Here is a 19209-nt window from a genome sequence, read left to right as displayed (position 1 = left end):
ATCCAGAAAGTACTCAACAGATATCTCGATAATCGTAATAATAGGAAGTTTCATCTGATATCCCCAATAACCCCTTTATGATCATTTTGTTTCACTCTTTAATGGTGTATATTTTATAACTGTTATGAGCTACCAGTGATGCTTAGTGGTGCACATGTCTTTAAGCCTTTTGGCACCTGTCCCAGTCTGTTACAAAACACTGCATCGTTATGAAGTGTCTGCAGTTATGTCAAATATAGGAAGAAATTGGAATTTTTGATGTATACAGCAGGTGTATTCCTGAGATGTTGACTATCACTGTTTATTTCGTTTATTGTCACATGGGGAAAATCCAATCTTTTTGAGTGTTACCAAATATTTAAGAAATCTGTCGAAATTTGCTGCAATCAATTAGAGAATATTATGACACTGTTTGGATTATATTATCTGGATTATAACTGATATACAGTATTACAGACATCATTTTAGATATTAGGCTTAATACCATAATACATGTGAATGAACAATTATTGATAAAGGTGTCAATAAGAGGACAGATAAGTAGTTTCCACTCCTTCATTACATCCTGAGATGTAGTGGTAAATTAAACTGTAATGTCTACTCAGTAATCATTATAAAACCAAACATCAATTAGACCTTCAGATACATAATTAAGTGAGGCAAAATAAATACCAGTTGCTGGCATTACACATAATTCATAATTTGAACTTTTTCTTCTCAAATTGGTAAATGGTATTTTGGTGCACTGAATGTCACCCCCCTGCTAAACTATAAGTATGGTGTTATCCAAAATTGTAAGTAGCAAGTGTTCTTTTGTTACTGTAAGTTGTTTATCACTACACATGTTCCCTAGAGTTCCAGAGCTCATTGATCTGTGCACTGTAACCATTTTGCAGATTGTGGCAGTATAAATAAGGGATTAGAGCTTAGGCAGTGACTAATGTTTTGGAAAATGTCGTCCTGAGATAAAAATAGGAAAATGTCTCGGACTTAATTAGTCTTTGTTTGCCAGAGCTGAGAATACTGCATTAGCAAGCTTTGCTTTAATCTCTTAATTCTTTTTCTGAGTAATGTCTTAACTCTTAACTTAAGTGAGTTTGGAAGTTTAAAATATGTGTGGGACTTCGACCTGCATGTCCACATTCCATTGGTGAAGACGCATCTTTTATATAATTCTATCATTTAATTATTATTATTTATAAGATTATTTGTTGGGCATTTTAGTTCTTTATGTATATAGGACAGCTGAAGACATGAAAGGGGAGAGAGAGGGGGGCAGTGACATGCCGCAAAGGGGCGGAGTCAAACCTTCGCCCTCTGTGTTGAGGAGTAAAGCGCTACATATGGGCGCCTGCTCTACCAGGTGACCTACCAAGACGCCCGAGATTGAGCAAGTCTGTCTGTACTTGAATGAGATAGGGACATGCTGTTTGGGTCTGGTGACACAAAATGCATACGGCGGTTTGCAGGTTCATGTGACAGAGCTAAGAGCAAGCACTGTTGTGGTTAGTGGAGTTTCTTCCAATCTATATCCCGCTGGCTTTGTCCGCCTTCCTAACCCTGTAACCCATCAGCAGACACTGGAAAGTTTTTCTACTTATAACAAACAGTTGACATCGTTGTCATCCCCAGCTTGGTCGCTGACCTAGACACTTTGTGTGGAAATTACAACATCTTGGCTGGCTGATTTACAGATGCAGGTGCGGAATGAAAGAGCTCCCGAGGTTTAGAGAACACTAGGTGTCTTGCGGGATGCTTTTGATTCCTTTCTTAGCTGCTATGGACGCAGGTTTGCATTTTGATCCCATGCCGTCACTGGAAGAGTAGGGCAGCATCACAGAAGGCTTGCCCTGTTATGGAGCATCCATGTTATGCGTACATGGTTATGCTTACATGGTTATGCAACAACAGCTTGAGGTGACGCAGAGCTCACACACACAGTCAGTCGGCAGGATTTTCTGATTCGCTCGCTCCCTTTATTTTTACTGCGCATATCAGACAAAAACACAAGTAAAACCTTTCATCTTTAGAACCTTTGGAGTGCACTATATGATCAATGAATTATTATTTTGTCTGTGTAGTCCATTTATTTTTAGAAATAATGTAAAAGTCTGAAAAAAAGATCCTGTTGAGGTTAAGTGGAGCATGTAACTGAATTTGTGATGCACTTGCATACAGTTGCATTAAACAGCCTGTTAAGCCTGTAAAAGAATTAGGAAAACATAGGCTCTGTTACATTACAATAACTATTAACTGTTAATATACTCGGACCACAATGATATTTCTGTAGCTCTGCAACATTTAGGTCTGTGATTTTGTAACTTACAATCTCCATTGCTCAAAGAAAGAAACTCATCGTTGTTGTGTTGAAGGCTATGAAAAGCTTGCAGCTTCTGTGATTAGCAATTCCTGCACTTCTGCTATCATTTGAATAGATGAAGTTAGCAATGAGCAGCCCTGTCCTTGAGAGCTGGGGGGCAATACTCAGGGAATACTGTGGCTCAATGCTGGCAGATTACATAATCACAATAACTTTCCCTCCCCCTGACAACTCCACACGCAGCACAAGTGTGTCAGTGTGTTAGGAGTGAACCTCTTCCACACTTTTTGTCTTTTTGACCTACTTTGTCTCTCTTGCTACTGCAAGATATGCCAACGAGCTCTGGGGCGCAGCGCAACCGTGAGCACTGATCTGTCACTTCATGCTCGAAAGAGTGAGTGAAGAGTTATGCCAGGTGGCCCATAAATCACGACATTCATTTTTTTCAGTTGAAAGATATTCATGAGGATTTTGTTAGAGTAGGGCTGCTCTATAAAAGAGTGTTTGTAACAATGTGGAGGGAAGCAGGAGCGCCCATGTCAGTCGACAGCATGGGAAAAGTAATTTTAAAAAAAGAGACACAGATGAACATTTTTTGTGCAATGCACTACATTTCATAGTTCACACAAAATCATTAACACGCTGAGTGGTGTACTTTTTCAAATAGATGTCCAGTATCAGCAAAGTGTTTGTGAAAGGCTTGGAAAATCATTCTGTTCAGAAATCATACTGTCACCATGTTTTCTATAATATGTATATATTTAGATTTATAAATGAAGTGGACTCGCTGCAGAGATAAAGGCTTCTTTCAGTTGGTAGCGTTTGTATCTGCAGTCCCTGTGAGCAAGTTAGCTCCCAATGCTAAAAAAAGCCAGGTCAGAGCAGCTGTTAAACCGAGTCACATGGACACTGCTCCAGTTCTTTGATACGATTTAAAAGCCCCCACCCAAAGATATCTTTAAAAAAAAATCTAAAAAGTGTCTTAAAACTGGATAAAAGTCCTTTGATGACAGTAGACAGAGACACAGACGCACACATACCTGAATTATGGTCATTTACTTATAAAATAACCTTTTTGTCCTCCAGACTCTGGATTTGTCATGGTTCCTACTTAGTTTCTTACTATTGAGCTCTAAATGCAAAGAAATGCATATAAGTGAAATAGCTCATTTGTGACCTGACTTATCTTGTGCAGTTTTGAAATTAAATTTATATTAGTTACTTTTGTCCATGCAGGTGTCATATTCCTCCTCAGTTTCTTATTAATGTGCTCTGAAATGCACTTTGCACATGTAAATATGTGTTTTTGTGTTTATGAAAAAAATGTTGTGTTTTCAAAATGCTATTTATGAAAAATAAATCTTCTTGGGTTGAATTCTAATAAAGTGGTTTGCGACTTACTGACCATGGGAAAATGGGGGTCACAGGGTGAGACCCCCTGCTCCAGAGAACCCTCGGATGTTTAATTTAACATGTAACATCTGCCGTAGCTGAACATGTTTTTACTTCTGAGTCACATCTCATATTCTTGCTTGTCCTTTGGTACACAGAACAGAAAGGCCTGGTTAGACAACAGTCGCTTGCTGTTTATCAATGTCAGGTCACGTTGTGCTCGATAAGTAGTAATTCAAAGCGGCTAAATTGCTTAAAACTTCAATTCATCTCGGTGTACATGATGATGATGATCACACTCATGTGGTTGACTCATATGGTTGACTCATCCATTGTTTGTTTGACTCAGCCTTAAAGTGCCCATATTGGGGGGGGAAAAAGACACTTTTTCTGGGATCTGGGGTGTTATTTTGTGTCTCTGGTGCTTCCACACACATACAAACTTGGAAAAAACACTATCCATGCCGTTTTGAGTGAGATACGGTTTCTGAATGTGTTCTGCCTTCAGTCTCCGGGTGAGCTGTTCAAAATCTGCACGGCTTCTACAGTATGTAACTAGCTGAGACGAGGTGGTACTGCTACAACACACCCTAGTTCACCATATTCTACAAAAGAACTACTAACATGTCCCTGTTCTGCAGGTATTCCACAAGTGCCCCTCGTTTAGAAAAAGTCTCTCAGCTAATCCTGCCTTGGACTGACCAAAGTTGGAGAAAGAGTTATCTAGCTGATGTGATCTTACCTAGCTACTGAGCATGTGTGACTCCCAACAAAGATAGTATAGAAGTGAGATGTCTCACTTGGTAGCTTGAACTGAGACGTAAAAACACACAGAGTGAAAAGAGGATCTGCAGCAATGTGCAGTACACCAAAGTAGGTTGTTTTATGAAAATGAAACCATGTAAACCTCTTTTGGCTAACCTGAAGTTACAATTATAACCGGAAAGAGCGGAGTATGTGAGTTTAAAGGGGTGATAGAATGCAAACCATTTTACCCTGTCATATGTGAATACCGACAGTTTGGTGGGTAATGGACATACAAAGAAGCTTTAAATCCCATTGACTGCCTTTCCTCTGAAAATCCCACATTTTGAATCGCCGCTGAAAACGGCGAATCTCAACAAAGCCAAAAGTGACGTCAGATCTCAGAACCTAGGCTTTGTCACGCCCATTACGTATAGGAGAACGGTCCAGCCCCACATCTACACACAGGCCACTGACCTGAGCCAGCTCCTAATGGAGCTAGCGTTAGCTCAGTTAGATGTCCGACTGAGAACCTGCTTGTGTACTCTGACGGGATTTACTAAGAAGAAAGTTGGGATATTTCCCAGATAATGACTGAACCAGGTCGTAATGCAGAGTTCCAGGCTGTACAGAACGGTGACACTTCTCATAGCCTTCCCAAGGAAGCAACCACTCGACGGGCCGGCTGCTGTTTTAAGGAGATCCCAGGGACGTTTTCACCAAAGACAGTTTTCAAAACTTTGGACAATTTAAAGCAGATTTGCTAAGCTGCTGTTGCTGTTCCGACTGTCTGGTCATCCCAACCACAAGCTGTAAGTAGGATTTCGTCATTAACAGTAACATTGGCAATGCTAAGGTATCCTGTAGCTAGCATAGGCTGAATGTCTGTTGATAACTGTAATGGCAAAGGGGCTAACGTTTCATTTTCCTAACTGTTCCATTCGAATAAATACCCCGTGTTGTCATGTAGCTCCATCTATAGTTCACCATGCATGTTTGTCCACTTTGTCAGGTTCATTTTTATTGTATTTCAGCAAGAAAGCTAACTGCAGCTGAGTAGAATCATGATCGTTTGGTTGCTAGCTAGCGCTAAGCTGTAACGTTCCTCAGCTAGCATCTAGCTCTGTTATCCCTTGTTGCTTCGACAACAGAACTGGAAACGTTATCATTTCATATATATCTTTCAATCTCGTGAAAACAGTGTGTATATAGACTGCAATGTATTGATTTGCAGTTTTTTTTTATTCAGAGCAACGCTATTGTCACAAGACAAGACGCGAGATGCAGCTTGCCATACAGATGCCCGAGTGTGTCATCTCGGGGGACACAACTGTCTCATAAGACATCAAACCGCACATATCATACAGGTAACCTTTCTAATTATCTTACAACCCAGACGTCTTATAGTGTTTGTGTAGCATTGTGACTGGTAGCATTTAGCAAGCAGTGTTATCTCATGTTATCATGATGAGTGAGTGACTTTTATCAAATATGTGAGCCATTACCAACACATTAGTGAATATTTAAATAGGAATAGAACTATTCATCGGGATTATCACTGATTGTTCTGATCTCAATCAATTGCATTTCCTTTTGTGGGGGGGGGGGCTGGAAAATAATTTGGACAATAGGCGAATTTGTTTGTATACACAGGTATGACTGAATGCTAGATTGTGTGTTGACGATGCCTTTTGCAGGTATGTACACGCCCTATGAACTTTGTCATTCAACAAAACAGTCTTTAGAAAAGGCAAATGTGAATGGGGGACAAATTGTCTGCAAAACTGGTTTTTTCAGTGAAGGAGTAGGACACAAACATGGTCTAGAGACATCAAGCCTAATGGCCGCCATATAAATGTAAATCATTTCAGATTTAAGCTGCTCCCACGGAAGACACTTAACAACACTGGTTAAGTCCTGCTTTGGCCCAGCTTAGAGGTTTAGCAACTGCTTTTGCTATGAGTCAACTGGAGTATTTTGCTTGTGTGTGTAAAAGGTAATACATTTATGTTACAATTTTATGTTTTTGTTTGATTGTATCTTGCAGCCACAACGGAAGAGCCAAGGGAAACTAATGTACAGACGTCTGTTCCCAAAGGCCAACAGGGGAGGTTACACCGTCAAAGATTGAAACAGAGACAAAAGTTTGTAAGTTTAAATATTTTTTTTTATTACACACAAAAATACTAAATTGCTCTTATCGGCACTCAAAATAACTTTTCACACACTGCAACACAATCTAAATGTGCAATGATATAGGTGCTAAAATGATTTTTCACAACACAACAGCTATGTCTTAGACCTGATGCGACTGGTGTTTGAGGAATCATCCACGACCCCCTTCCTTATCTGGAAGCAGTCCTTGCCCCGACCTGTGTGCTCAGCTCGACAGGCACCCAACCCGACATACTGCCCGAAACATCCAGAAACTCCCTCCACGCTGCACGACACAAGAGGGGTCACGGCACGACACTTCTACCAAGAAAACCCAGCACCAGCTCACAAAAGTCCTATAGCCCTGTGTCTGCATTGCCTACAAGAGAACAGGTGTAGTGACACTCACATTTTTTAGATTTAAGTAATGATGATGTTTTGAAACAAAAAAAGTAATTTTGTTGTCTTGATAATACTGTGTTTTGTAATAATGCTGAATCAATAATCAATGCTATTGTTATAAACATTTTATTTGATACTTGAACTGCTAACAGTGGTATCAAATTGGCTTCACCTTTCCATCCATCTGATTCTCAACTGGCCATGGTCAACTCTGTAAATATTCATTGCATTTTGCAAGAATATATTGAGGCACGGATAAGGCCAGGATGGTGAGCCATACAGGTTATCTCCTCAGGAATCTAGGTCATTCTTATCTTCGACCTGTAAAAACAAATAATGAGCCTGTTGTTATTTCATAATGTTGAATGAGCAGAAGCATAAAGTAGCTTGAGTTATGTTCTCTAGTTTTATTTAACTGAGGTATTTATTGGCAACATATTCTCTCTCCTGGCATGTGTGCACAGTTTCCACAAGAACACCTGCCAAGGTAAGATACTACATTAGATTACTACATGTTGAAGGTAATAATCTCATAGTCAGATGATCTAATCTGCATGATGTAGTTCCAAATAGCATTAGACGTAGCATACAAACTGAACAGAAAAGGCTCCTGTCCAGCTAAATGGACGTCCTGTTGTAAGATAACATTACTTCTGGGTGGTAAAGAATGTACGTAACTCTAATCACAATCACACTATTCAGCAGGAGAGTATACGTAACAAATTTTACAAGTGTGACTAAGAGACTTTCGTTGAGAGCAGCCTATGAACTGGCCACTAACTTTTCTGACACTGGACATCTTGACTGAAATTGCGAGGGTCCAATTTGTAAAATATTTGTCCATGGCAAATTAATAAGTTATGTTGCTTACAATACAAAAACAAGGCTAATACAAAGTTATTCTTAGGCTACAACACTGAAGTGGGGTATTACACTAGTGTGACACAAACCTCTAATGTTGAAAAAGCAAGTAAATGCTAAATGACAAAACTTACCAGTCTGAAGAAGTCATTTCCAATTTACTGCAGGTTGCTCCTCGATGTCATTCCTTCCTCTGATTCAGGCTCAAACAGATACGGTAACCATGCTATCGCCACCTGGATGTTTTAGTCATGTTTGTGTGCCGCAGCAAACTCGTTGCACACCAACCATCACGCGCAGCTTATTAAATATTCATGAGCAGACCATATAAGGCAGAAACTCTCGTTTCAAGCCAGGTCAATTGCAGTGGTTGTGTGGGCCAAAAGACCAGCTAAAACACATTTTTAGCCCAACAAATGTTACATACCCTATCAGGAGACCTCAAAGAACAGCGTGATATACTCTATACAACCATTCTATCACCCCTTTAAGGACAAGTTCAAGCAGTGGTGTAGTCTACGTGATACTCAGGTATTCGGCGTATACCCACTAGGAAAGGATTTCAGTATATCCACCTACAAAAGCTTGAGGATACATAACCATGATTGGTTTGTGACACAACTGCTACACTTTATAAATTCACCCCGTCTGTGTTACGAGTCACGTAGGAAGAGTATTATAATATAGTTACAAAGACTATTGGATATATAGAACAAAATTGAGCTCAAACTAAACTCTGTCAGTGTTTTGGTAAGCCAGAAGCTACGGTAAATGAGCCAGATGACAAAAAAGTAGACTACACCACTTAGTTCAGTGCCTGTGTTTTTATGATTTAGTGATGTGTAATAGTCCGTTCTGTCAAAAGGGACACTGACAACAGCAAAAGTTCAACAAAGTAACACTTCAGTGTGAGAAATACTATATGCTTTGGCATTGCCAAAGCACAGTAACCTGAGCACACCCTTTTTTTTTGTTACTGCTGGTTTGAGGCCCTAAGCTCTGCAGCGGTGATGCAAGGGGTCAATGTTGTAGGCATGTAGGTTATTTGTCAGTAGGAATAAAAGTCATACGAAAGGAGAAAACTCATGTCAGGAGATATTATTCCGAATTTATATAACGGGACATTTGCACGCTTCAAGCAAAAACAAGTTTAACAAAACAGTGTCCCCTGATGTGTCAGCAGTTGCTCTCATTTATTTGTTTCTTTAAAACTTGTCCAGAATGTTCCATGTTCCCACTTGTTATCTAACCAACAGGGACACATCCATGAGGAATGGGCTCCTTCACCACCATTAAGACGGCCCTTTGTCCTCCCGTGTCCCCTGGCTTACAGACATTATCTCGGCCAGATGTTTCTGCTCACCCCCACACCTGCTCTTCTCTCTTTGCTGACCCTTTCGGCTTTTGTTGGCAGACACATTGTCATCCCCACTGACCAGACATTAATGAAGACTGTAGATTTAGTGGAGTGTAGGGAATCCAAAATGTTTACTTTGGTTACTTGTCACTCCTAAAATTACGTATCTGTTTTCTTATATTCAATGTTGTGAATTGAATCATCTCCATATTACGTGGACTGCATCATCACCCGCTTCCTTATTCGTTGCTTTGAGTGTTTCACCAGTGCAAGAGGAAGAACTGGCCGTTGAATTTGGGGAATCAAATCTGCACGTCCACATTTCAACATCTCTGCAGAGATGACATTGTTGTGTAACTTGAATAAATATTTGTCTGCACCATCTATTGTCAACACATTCGAGAAAAAAAGAAAGAGAATTTGTTCAATCAGGTCACTTTAAATCGTCAAACGTCCTGGAAGTTTTCCTGTGTGTCAGCACCGGGTTGTGACCCCTGGAATATTTCATTGCCATTATTAAAAGAGATTCTTGGAGTATGTTGTCTAAATAGATTTTGCTGCATACAATTATCAGATCAAATAGCGAGTTGAATTGAAACTATTTTAACTTCTTGTCAAACCCAGTACATCCTGAAACAATCATCCATTAACTTTAAAACAAGTAACACAATGTATCTTTCCTCTGAAGCGCAAGACATTGTAACATGTCTTATTATACATATGTCTTATATTGTTGCTGCCAGTGTTTTTTAACCGCCTTTTCTTTATTCCTGTCGTCCTCCAGGTTCTTACTTCAGAGTCTTGAGGACTTGGACTACAGCCTCCGTAAACTCAACTCTCGACTGTTTGTGATACGGGGCCAACCCACGGATGTATTTCCAAGACTGTTCAAGGTGACGGCTAAGTTCCCCATAAAGCTTAAAGCTTCAGTGCATAATTTTTTTTTATATTAAAAAATGTCCGCTACATTCAAGTCATTGCCAAATGAGTTGCTACAAAGCTAATTAAGACTCCGCACAACTCTCACTGTATTTCTCATTATGGCTGTGTTGAGAAGATTGTCCCGCGCAGAAACTCGAGTGAAGATAATTACCTTTGCTGAAGAGTCCATCATATTATATATAGTTTTTCCTCTGTGTCAACGCGCAGACAGTTTTTTTGTCATTACCTTGAATTCGTCATGGGGTAAAGAAACTACCCACTATAGCTTTTACCCCCGGTGGGCTTTAAACGTGTTGTGCAAACCCTGTTTAATATATTTTGTAGCTAACTTTGGTTTGTTCTCTGTTCTCCAGGAGTGGAACATTTCTCGTTTGTCTTACGAGTACGACTCTGAGCCCTTTGGGAAAGAACGAGATGCAGCTATTAAGAAACTGGCCAGTGAGGCTGGAGTGGAGGTGACGGTTCGCATCTCCCACACACTCTATGACCTGGACAAGTGAGTTAAAATCACCAGTGGGGGGAGAAGTATTCAGATCCTTTACTTAGATCACATTACATAACATCACTTTTACATAAGTAAAAGTACTAATACCACACTGAAAATACTGTTGTAAATAAAAGCCCTGCATCAGAAATTGTACTTAAGTAAAAGTGTGTAAGAATCATCAGGAAAATGGACTTAAAGTATTAAAGTAAAAGTACTCAATGCAGAATAATCCTCCCATCGTAGCAACTAGAAACGATCCAAACAGTTCTGTGTTTAATCGTGTAATCATTTCAGCTGGACTTGTATATTGTTGGGTAGTTAAATTCATAATAAAACACCCTATTCTATAAACTACATGTGTTTTGTGTGCAAAAATCAAAATTTGTAAAGTAACTAAAGCTGTCAGATTCATGCCGTGGAGTAAAAAAGTATAATATTTCAAGGAAAGTACATGTACCTCAAATTCGTACTTAAGTACAGCACTTGAGTAAATAAAATGTACACTGACTGTCGGCCTTTACCACTCTACTTCTGCTTTACGGGGGCGTTCAGACCAACAACAAAAAACAACAACCCGGCAGTTTGCCCCAGGGTTGTGCGGCAAGAGGAGTGTCATTTGTGTGACGTCCTGTCGTGTTCTTAAACCCCCGCTAACAAAGCCCAAGTTGACCTGACATTTCACAGTTACTGTTTTCCGTCAGATTGTTTATAGATTTCAGTGTTTCCGACCGCACATGAAGGCAGCCTTTTTTCACAGGAGAGAAAGAAAGAAAAGAGACAAGCGAGACGTAGCGAGTGCTTTGTTGTTGTAGGAAACATTCAGGTATTACACACACTCTCAGGCAGTCCAGTGCTTGTGTTTTGTTTTTTTTAACCTCCAAGATACAGAAAGGTGAAAGAGTAGTCAAATGTTATAGATCCAGTATTTGACTCTTTCTGTGCTCATTTCTCTCCCACAGGATCATAGAGTTAAATGGGGGTCAGTCCCCGCTTACCTACAAGCGGTTCCAGACCCTCATCAGTCGTATGGATGCAGTGGAGGTGCCTGCGGAGTCCATCACGGCTGACATCATGGGGAAATGCAGTACGCCACTGTCCGAAGACCATGACGACAAATTTGGCGTCCCCTCCTTGGAGGAGCTGGGTGAGTGAGGCCAGACAGAATCAGTAGTTCGGGTTCAGATAAAGCATGCAAACATGATGACATCCTGAACTTCAACATTATTGGCTGCATTTTAATGTGTTTTATTTTGATGTGATCCCTGCAGGTTTTGATACTGAAGGTCTGTCCTCAGCTGTGTGGCCGGGGGGAGAGACTGAGGCCCTCACGCGACTTGAGAGGCATTTGGAGAGGAAGGTCAGTCAAACCAGAGAAGAGCCAGAAGCAATCAGCAATTTGTTGTTGTTGTGATTATCCTTTTTTTGTCATCCCCACCCAAACAAAAAATTAAGAAAAGATGACACTATAATATTTAAGTTCGTACAACAAAATAATAACAAAAATGGACATTAACATATTTGTTTTCAAACGTTACCCTAGCCACTCCTGGATTCCTCCATCCTCTTAAAATGATAATAATAACTCGGTTAACAGAGGTAGAGAACTCCTTTTAAGAACCGGAGTATGCCTGCATGTATACACGGTAACCGGGCTATGATTGGTTTAGGAGGGGGTTGATTTTGAACCGGACATACTCCGTCAGCGCGCTGTGAGACATAGTCGTTTAGTGATCGGTCTGTGTAATGTTGACATAGTTCAACCGGGGGGGGGGATCGTTGTGCGTTGGCAGAGCGCCACCTACTGTACCGGAGGAAGAGTTACTCCTGTCATTCTCCCCATTCTTCCCCGCTAATGAACACAGGGAGAGTTGGCATAAGCCGGTTATTAACTTCACTGGGGTAAGACCATACCCGGGTTACTGCTGTGCATATAAACGTACTGAGTGTGACAGTCTTAAAAGAAACCTTGTCCAATGTTATGACATGACGTCATGCATTTTCCTTTCTGATTATGTGACTGTGTTGCCACCAGGCATGGGTAGCCAACTTTGAGCGCCCCAGAATGAACTCCAACTCGCTACTCGCCAGCCCGACGGGCCTCAGCCCATACCTGCGCTTCGGCTGCCTCTCCTGTCGCCTCTTCTACTTCAAACTCACCGACCTCTACAGGAAGGTAAGTCCTGAAACACGCCTGAACATATGAATGAACAATTTTGGTATCTAACAATAGGCTGCATTTATGTTTTGACCCTAAAACTGCTGTCGGTAAAAGGAGGGATTGTCTTATATTTGGGACCATACAGTTTGATTTTAATTTAAATATTTCAGATCTCACCTAGGTATTAGTATTATTAGTAGTATTTCTACCACAAAGAAAATAAAACTAAATAAAACCACAGAGATGAAAACATAGACAAATCAATTAGATTTAAACAAAAAAGGCTAAATTTGATAAGGAGTAGGCGGAAGCATAATGCTTATGTAATTTGCCCCTACTTTGCAATATCATAACAGAAAAAGTATAGAAAACTAGATATGCATATACAGAATACAAAATTGGAACACAACATACAACAATACACTTCATTCAAATGTCAAAATGTATTCACATTGTGACTACAACATTGTTATTGTTCATTCTGCTACATTTATTTTATTTTGGATTGACCTTAAAGACAAAAGATATAAAAGTATCCTGCCTCTTTCTGCACACTGCCATTTTAGTGAGGTGAACTTCTTCTATAGCATGTGTGAGGGTGATCGACCTGTTGTTTATACCACCACCTAGTGGTTCCCTATTTATTCTGTAATCAGGTCAATTATCCACTGCAGTCTTGCTTTGTTGCGCTGGCTCCCTCTTGAGATGTGATGTTGAACATTCAGTCTCCAATGCAAATGTTAACAGTCTTAAAAATATGAAGTGTTACTGAGGGAAAATTAGTTATGTAACTGAATTGGCTTTAATATGTCAAGGCACTGTCCAATCGAGCTTTAATACTCACTGCTGCCCAATGCAGAGGTGCCAGTGCCAAGATCCTCATCCTATTTTTTTCTACTTTGTTATATGATTTCTCAAGACCATAACATGTGTCCTGCCACTTCTCCAGGTGAAGAAGAACAGCTCCCCTCCTCTCTCGCTCTACGGTCAGCTGCTGTGGCGCGAGTTCTTCTACACGGCTGCCACCAACAACCCCTGCTTCGACAAGATGGAGAGTAACCCCATCTGCGTTCAGATCCCGTGGGACCGCAACCCTGAGGCGCTGGCCAAGTGGGCGGAGGGCCGCACCGGCTTCCCCTGGATCGACGCCATCATGACGCAGCTGAGGCAGGAGGGCTGGATCCACCACCTGGCTCGACATGCCGTGGCCTGCTTCCTGACCCGAGGAGACCTGTGGATCGGCTGGGAGGAGGGCATGAAGGTAGAACATGTTGACATTTTATCATATAGATTTTGAATGTCTTCGTGTCTTTTTTTCTTAAAGTATTCTGATTTATTTTTTTCTCTTTCCATAATACAACTTTGAATACTTGATTATATTCTATGTTCCTGTTTGTGGCATTGCTCACTAAAGACTGTTAAAGGAAAACTCAGGAGCAGCACAACTCAATTTCACATACATGTAGAAGGTTCGGGAAACTTTGATAAATTAAATGGGAGCATTTTTTGAATTCTCAATTGAAGAGAGTTTAGAATTACACAGTACAGTGTATGTGCCATTCCAACTTCTGAACTTCCTGTCTTCCTGAAGGTGTATTTAAACTCATTTTTAAAGTTATGTTGGAGGCGTTAAGTTCAGCTGAACCTTCAGTGTATACAAAGATATTGCAGGCGCCTAAAACACAGATGCTAAAGCCTAGTTCAGCCTATCTCTTTCTGGGAATGATGCAAAAGTGTGGCAGATCACTTACATGAGTGATCTACTGCTCCCTTATGTTGTGAGTTATGAAATTCTCAGATCAGGGAATCCTGGCTATTACTTGTACCAAGCTGAAAATACAGGTGTGGAGCGTTTGAAGCTCCTAGACTTTGGAACGCTTTGCCGCATTTTAAGAGTGACTGCATAAAAACAGCTAAAGGGGCATCTTTTTAGTCAGGTGTTCATTTAGCCACATTGCTGACTGTATTATTATTATGTATTTATACTTTTGTGCTTTACAACAATTTATTGTGCTTTTTATGACTATTGATCTGTTTTTATGTACTGTATGTATTTATTTTGTCTGTGAAGCACTTTGTGACTCTATCTGTGGTAAGTGCTATACAAATAAACGTACTTACTTACTTGTGCGGATGGTCCTGTAAAAAAACAAAAAAACAATCCCTTATCATGCACCTGCCTAGATTTCCTGAATCTATGGAAGCACAAAGTTGAAGTATTTTTCTGCCTGTAAAGGTTATGAGGTTATGTTGGACACTGACCTGAATGAGACCTGGGGTACCACTGTCTCAACTTACATAGCATGAGTTCGTAAGCTGGAAATTCCACCAAAAAGACTAAAAATAAAGACTAGTTCATAGTTAAGTTTATGAGAGCTTAACCCTCTCAGCTCAGAGATGGCAAATGTTGCACAGCCCATATGAATCCTCTCGTTTCTCAGCTAACACGAGGCTTTTTTGTGTGTCTTTAGGTGTTTGAAGAGCTGCTGCTGGATGCAGACTGGAGTGTGAATGCAGGCAGCTGGATGTGGCTTTCCTGCAGCTCTTTCTTCCAGCAGTTCTTCCACTGCTACTGCCCTGTGGGTTTCGGCCGACGCACTGACCCCAATGGAGATTACATACGGTATGCTGACAAACTGCAATGCATGTGGACGCCTTTTATCTGTATGTAGAACTGGGCAATATATCGATATTATATCGATATCGTGATATGAGACTGGATATCGTCATAGATTTTAATTTTAGATCGTAATATGACATTAATGGTGTCTTTTCCTGGTTTTAAAGGCTGCATTACAGTAAAGTGATGTCACTTTCTGGACTTACCAGACTGTTGTAGCTGTTCTAATATTGGCCTTTACCCACTTAGTCATTATATCCACATTACTGATGATTATTTATCAAAAATCTCATTGTGTAAAAATGTTGTGAAGGCCCCATTAGTTGTCACTACAATACCGTTGCAGTATTGATATTGAGGTATTTGGTCAAAAATATTATTGGATTTGATTTCGTCCATATCGTCCAGCCCTGATTGTATGTATAGCATAGTATTTTAAACTGAATTTATTATACCACCCTACATACTCACTAAACCTCAACCATCTCTTCACTCAGGCGCTACCTGCCCGTTCTGAGAGGGTTTCCAGCCAAATATATTTATGATCCCTGGAACGCCCCAGAGATTGTGCAGAAGGCAGCCAAATGTGTTATTGGAGTGCATTACCCCAAGCCCATGGTGAACCATGCAGAGGCCAGCTGTCTCAACATTGAGCGAATGAAACAGATCTACCAGCAGCTCTCCTGTTATAGAGGCCTCGGTAAGGACACTAGAAAACTAGATACAGATAGTTATTCCTCACAAACATCTAAAGGCCGATAAGTGTTAATATAACTAGCAGCAGTGGTTTGCATTGAATATGATTTTATCAATCTAAAGTTACTAGACTTTGTATAAAACAACTGTTGTCTGTGTCCGTAGGCCTTCTGGCTACAGTTCCGTCCACCTCTAACGGTAACAGCAACGGGGAGATGTCCTCATACGGGATGGGATTGTCTGCGGAGGCTACCCACAATGCTGCAGCGCCATCTCGTAAGTGCCATAATACATGCAGTAGGTCAGGGGTTCTTTATAATTTGCCCTATTGTCCCTGAGGAACTTCCGTCGCTAGATTGGGAAACCCTGGGTTGATTGTAGGGATGTACGATTCGGAAAATGTCACAATTTGATTTAATTCCGATGTTTAGGCGCACGATTTAATTTAACATTGATTTTCGATTCAAGATTTCGGGTAATGGAAATAAATCCAGGGAATGTTGATCTGGCTTTGTAGTACAGGCCTCTGGAGGAGAAGTTGATTGTGGTTTTTGTCTGTTTTTACAGGCTATCAGATGCCGGTTCACTCCCAAAGAGAGAGGCAAAGCGGTGTCATGATGTACCTGCAGAATGATCCACAAACAAGCTTCGGCACACACCAGCAAGGTAAGAACCCTCAGCTACTACACATTTCATTCATCCATCTTCTTCGTTTTGGAATATTTGTCTCCCTCTTATGTTGGCATGCAAACTAAACTTCTCAGCTAATCCTTGAATCGTGCTTGAATTCCAGGTTTCGCAGGCAGCAGTATGAAGTCTTACGCCCAAGGCGCACAGCCTACAATCCAAAAAGGTGAGAACTGCTATGCTTTTACACCGAAAAGGGTGCCCAGACTCTGTTTCAATACAATGGATGAATTATTTAATTGATGGCTGAAGATGTATCTCCTTCAAGGCTCCAGCCTGTATCAACCATGCCTTAAGGTCTGATGCCTTTTCTCCAAAGCTATGCCTCTGCTGTTTTGTAGTTAGTGACAGAGATGGTAAAACTGTCAGCTGGCGGCTTTCTAAACTGTGCTCTGTTTGTTTTTTCAGGACGTGAACTCCACGGCACCACTCAGACCGTTGTCAAACGGCACAGCGAGGACTCTGGGAATGGCAAAGGCTCTAAAGTCCAGAGACAGAGCATTCACTAGGAAGGTTAGTTAAAAACGGGATCCAAACTTAACAGGAAATTCAGGCATTTGGTCTTTTCATATTGTGTTGACAATATATAAAACCAGGCCTATCCTTAAAGTTGCAAATAATTTCTTTAGGAAGTATCCTTAAATTATAATTTCACTTAACATAAACTCAATATATCTTCCACTGTCCGTTTGCATTTATCAGGAGTGACATGTTGTATATATTTTTCCTAATTGTGTGTCTTTTTTGTCTCCTTACAGGAGTGTCTGCAGACAGACCGTGTACACAGCCAACACAAAGGCTAAGGTTTTTTGTGTTGTCTTGAAAAAAAATTCACTGTTGCATTGACACAAGCTCAAGAAGAGTGTCGTTAAACACACACACACACACACACACACACACACACTCAAAAGACTATATTATCATGTGGACTGCACAACCCAGCAAGTGGACTGACATCCGTGAAGCGGCTGTTACACTGTGCTTAATTTTTCCAGGACAAAAGTTCTTGTGTATATAATGAATTTGCTAATTTCACATACAACTTGTACATATTTGAATATACTGTATGTGTCTCTCTTTGTGTAGCCATAGACCCATCAATATATTTTTTATATGAGAAATCCTTGTGGATGGATCTTGATTTTTTTTGTGTAACATTTTCAATAAAAATGAAAACATTTGTAGACCGTCCATTCAAAAACCAATGGTGATAAATCTTGTATCGGTTCTAATACGACTGCCGCTGTCCGTCTGCTTCCCATTTCTCTCCTGTTTGAGCCGTTCCAAGATATCAACTGTTTTAATCATTACCTTTCTCCATCTCAGTACTAGTGGACTCATGCTAATCCTCACCACTGTAGCAATATCAGTATGACGTAAACTATCAAGTTGTTACACTTGTAGAGGGCTACTGAGAAAAGGTGACAGGGAGACAGATTCTACATGAGGTCCCCCCCCCACCTCCCCAACACCCTTGTATAATCTCCATTAAATGTGTCACATGAGAGAACTGCTTCACTTGTTCCTTCTCAATGTGCTTGTTTCATTAAAACTGGATATAATATACTATTGGTTTCAGCCTATTCTTTATATCTGTAGTGTAATGTAATATCTTTATACTTTAGAAAAGACTTCCAATGTAATAAACCGATTTGGTGCTCTGGTTTTACTCTAAAACGTATGATTATGACATAGTATGAATCACTAATCCCATTGCACTCGGCAGACTGCACACATGGAGACATTCATGTTTATAAATGACATACTAAATACAAATGTAGATGTGGATTTGGCTTTTATTGCACGTCATGTTTAGTTACCACAAATCATTTTTGGTAATTACAGTAGTAGATCTTAATTTAGCAACTGGCACTCATTTCCATGCATCAGTATTTCAACGTCTGTCAGAATATATTCCCTGGCATAACGGTCAAATAAATATTGTACTTAAATTGAGTATGATTGTAAAACAGCCCGTTTCCTGTTTTCACAAGGGTCCTCAGCTGGGCCTCAGCATCGAATCAAAGAACCCTGCTCAAGGTCACAGGCTAAAACATAAGTGTCATATTCAGAGGTTTCAAAAGTATTCACATTCATTACTCAGGTAGAAGTATAGATACTAAGGTATAAAAAGACTTGGAAGTATCAACTCAAGCTTTTTACTCAAGTAAAATTGTGAAAGTACTGGTTTCAAAACTACTTCAAGTATAAAAGTAATGTAAGTGGAAAAAAATATCAATATGCTTTTTTCAAATTAGACTGTATGGTACTCGGGTGTGCAGAGCTTGAAGCACATTTGAAAGGAGTTGTTTTTGAATCCAACCATTTTGAACTAACTGAGAAAACATTGGAGAACCCTTTTCAATTATGTAAGCACATAATGTAATCT

The 19209-nt window shown here is 40.2% G+C and overlaps 1 protein-coding gene across 1 annotated transcript in view; it reads left to right on the top strand.

Moving 5' to 3' along the window:
• cry1a (cryptochrome circadian regulator 1a) overlaps nucleotides 1-18387 on the top strand; it is a 19686-nt gene extending 1299 nt beyond the window's left edge. The window contains exons 2-14 of the mRNA XM_032505636.1: nucleotides 10015-10123; nucleotides 10526-10668; nucleotides 11619-11803; nucleotides 11928-12016; nucleotides 12692-12832; nucleotides 13767-14078; nucleotides 15289-15440; nucleotides 15935-16137; nucleotides 16299-16409; nucleotides 16701-16799; nucleotides 16927-16986; nucleotides 17229-17333; nucleotides 17579-18387. Coding sequence (XP_032361527.1) covers nucleotides 10015-10123; nucleotides 10526-10668; nucleotides 11619-11803; nucleotides 11928-12016; nucleotides 12692-12832; nucleotides 13767-14078; nucleotides 15289-15440; nucleotides 15935-16137; nucleotides 16299-16409; nucleotides 16701-16799; nucleotides 16927-16986; nucleotides 17229-17329 — 1705 coding nt within the window. The 3' untranslated portion in view covers nucleotides 17330-17333; nucleotides 17579-18387. The remainder of the gene's footprint in view (nucleotides 1-10014; nucleotides 10124-10525; nucleotides 10669-11618; nucleotides 11804-11927; nucleotides 12017-12691; nucleotides 12833-13766; nucleotides 14079-15288; nucleotides 15441-15934; nucleotides 16138-16298; nucleotides 16410-16700; nucleotides 16800-16926; nucleotides 16987-17228; nucleotides 17334-17578) is intronic.
• The last annotated feature ends 822 nt before the right edge of the window (nucleotides 18388-19209 follow it).

The sequence above is a fragment of the Etheostoma spectabile genome, chromosome 23, assembly GCF_008692095.1.
Source record: "Etheostoma spectabile isolate EspeVRDwgs_2016 chromosome 23, UIUC_Espe_1.0, whole genome shotgun sequence".
NCBI classification, from domain to species: Eukaryota; Metazoa; Chordata; class Actinopteri; order Perciformes; family Percidae; genus Etheostoma; species Etheostoma spectabile.
This window is presented reverse-complemented; position numbering and strand designations above follow the sequence as displayed.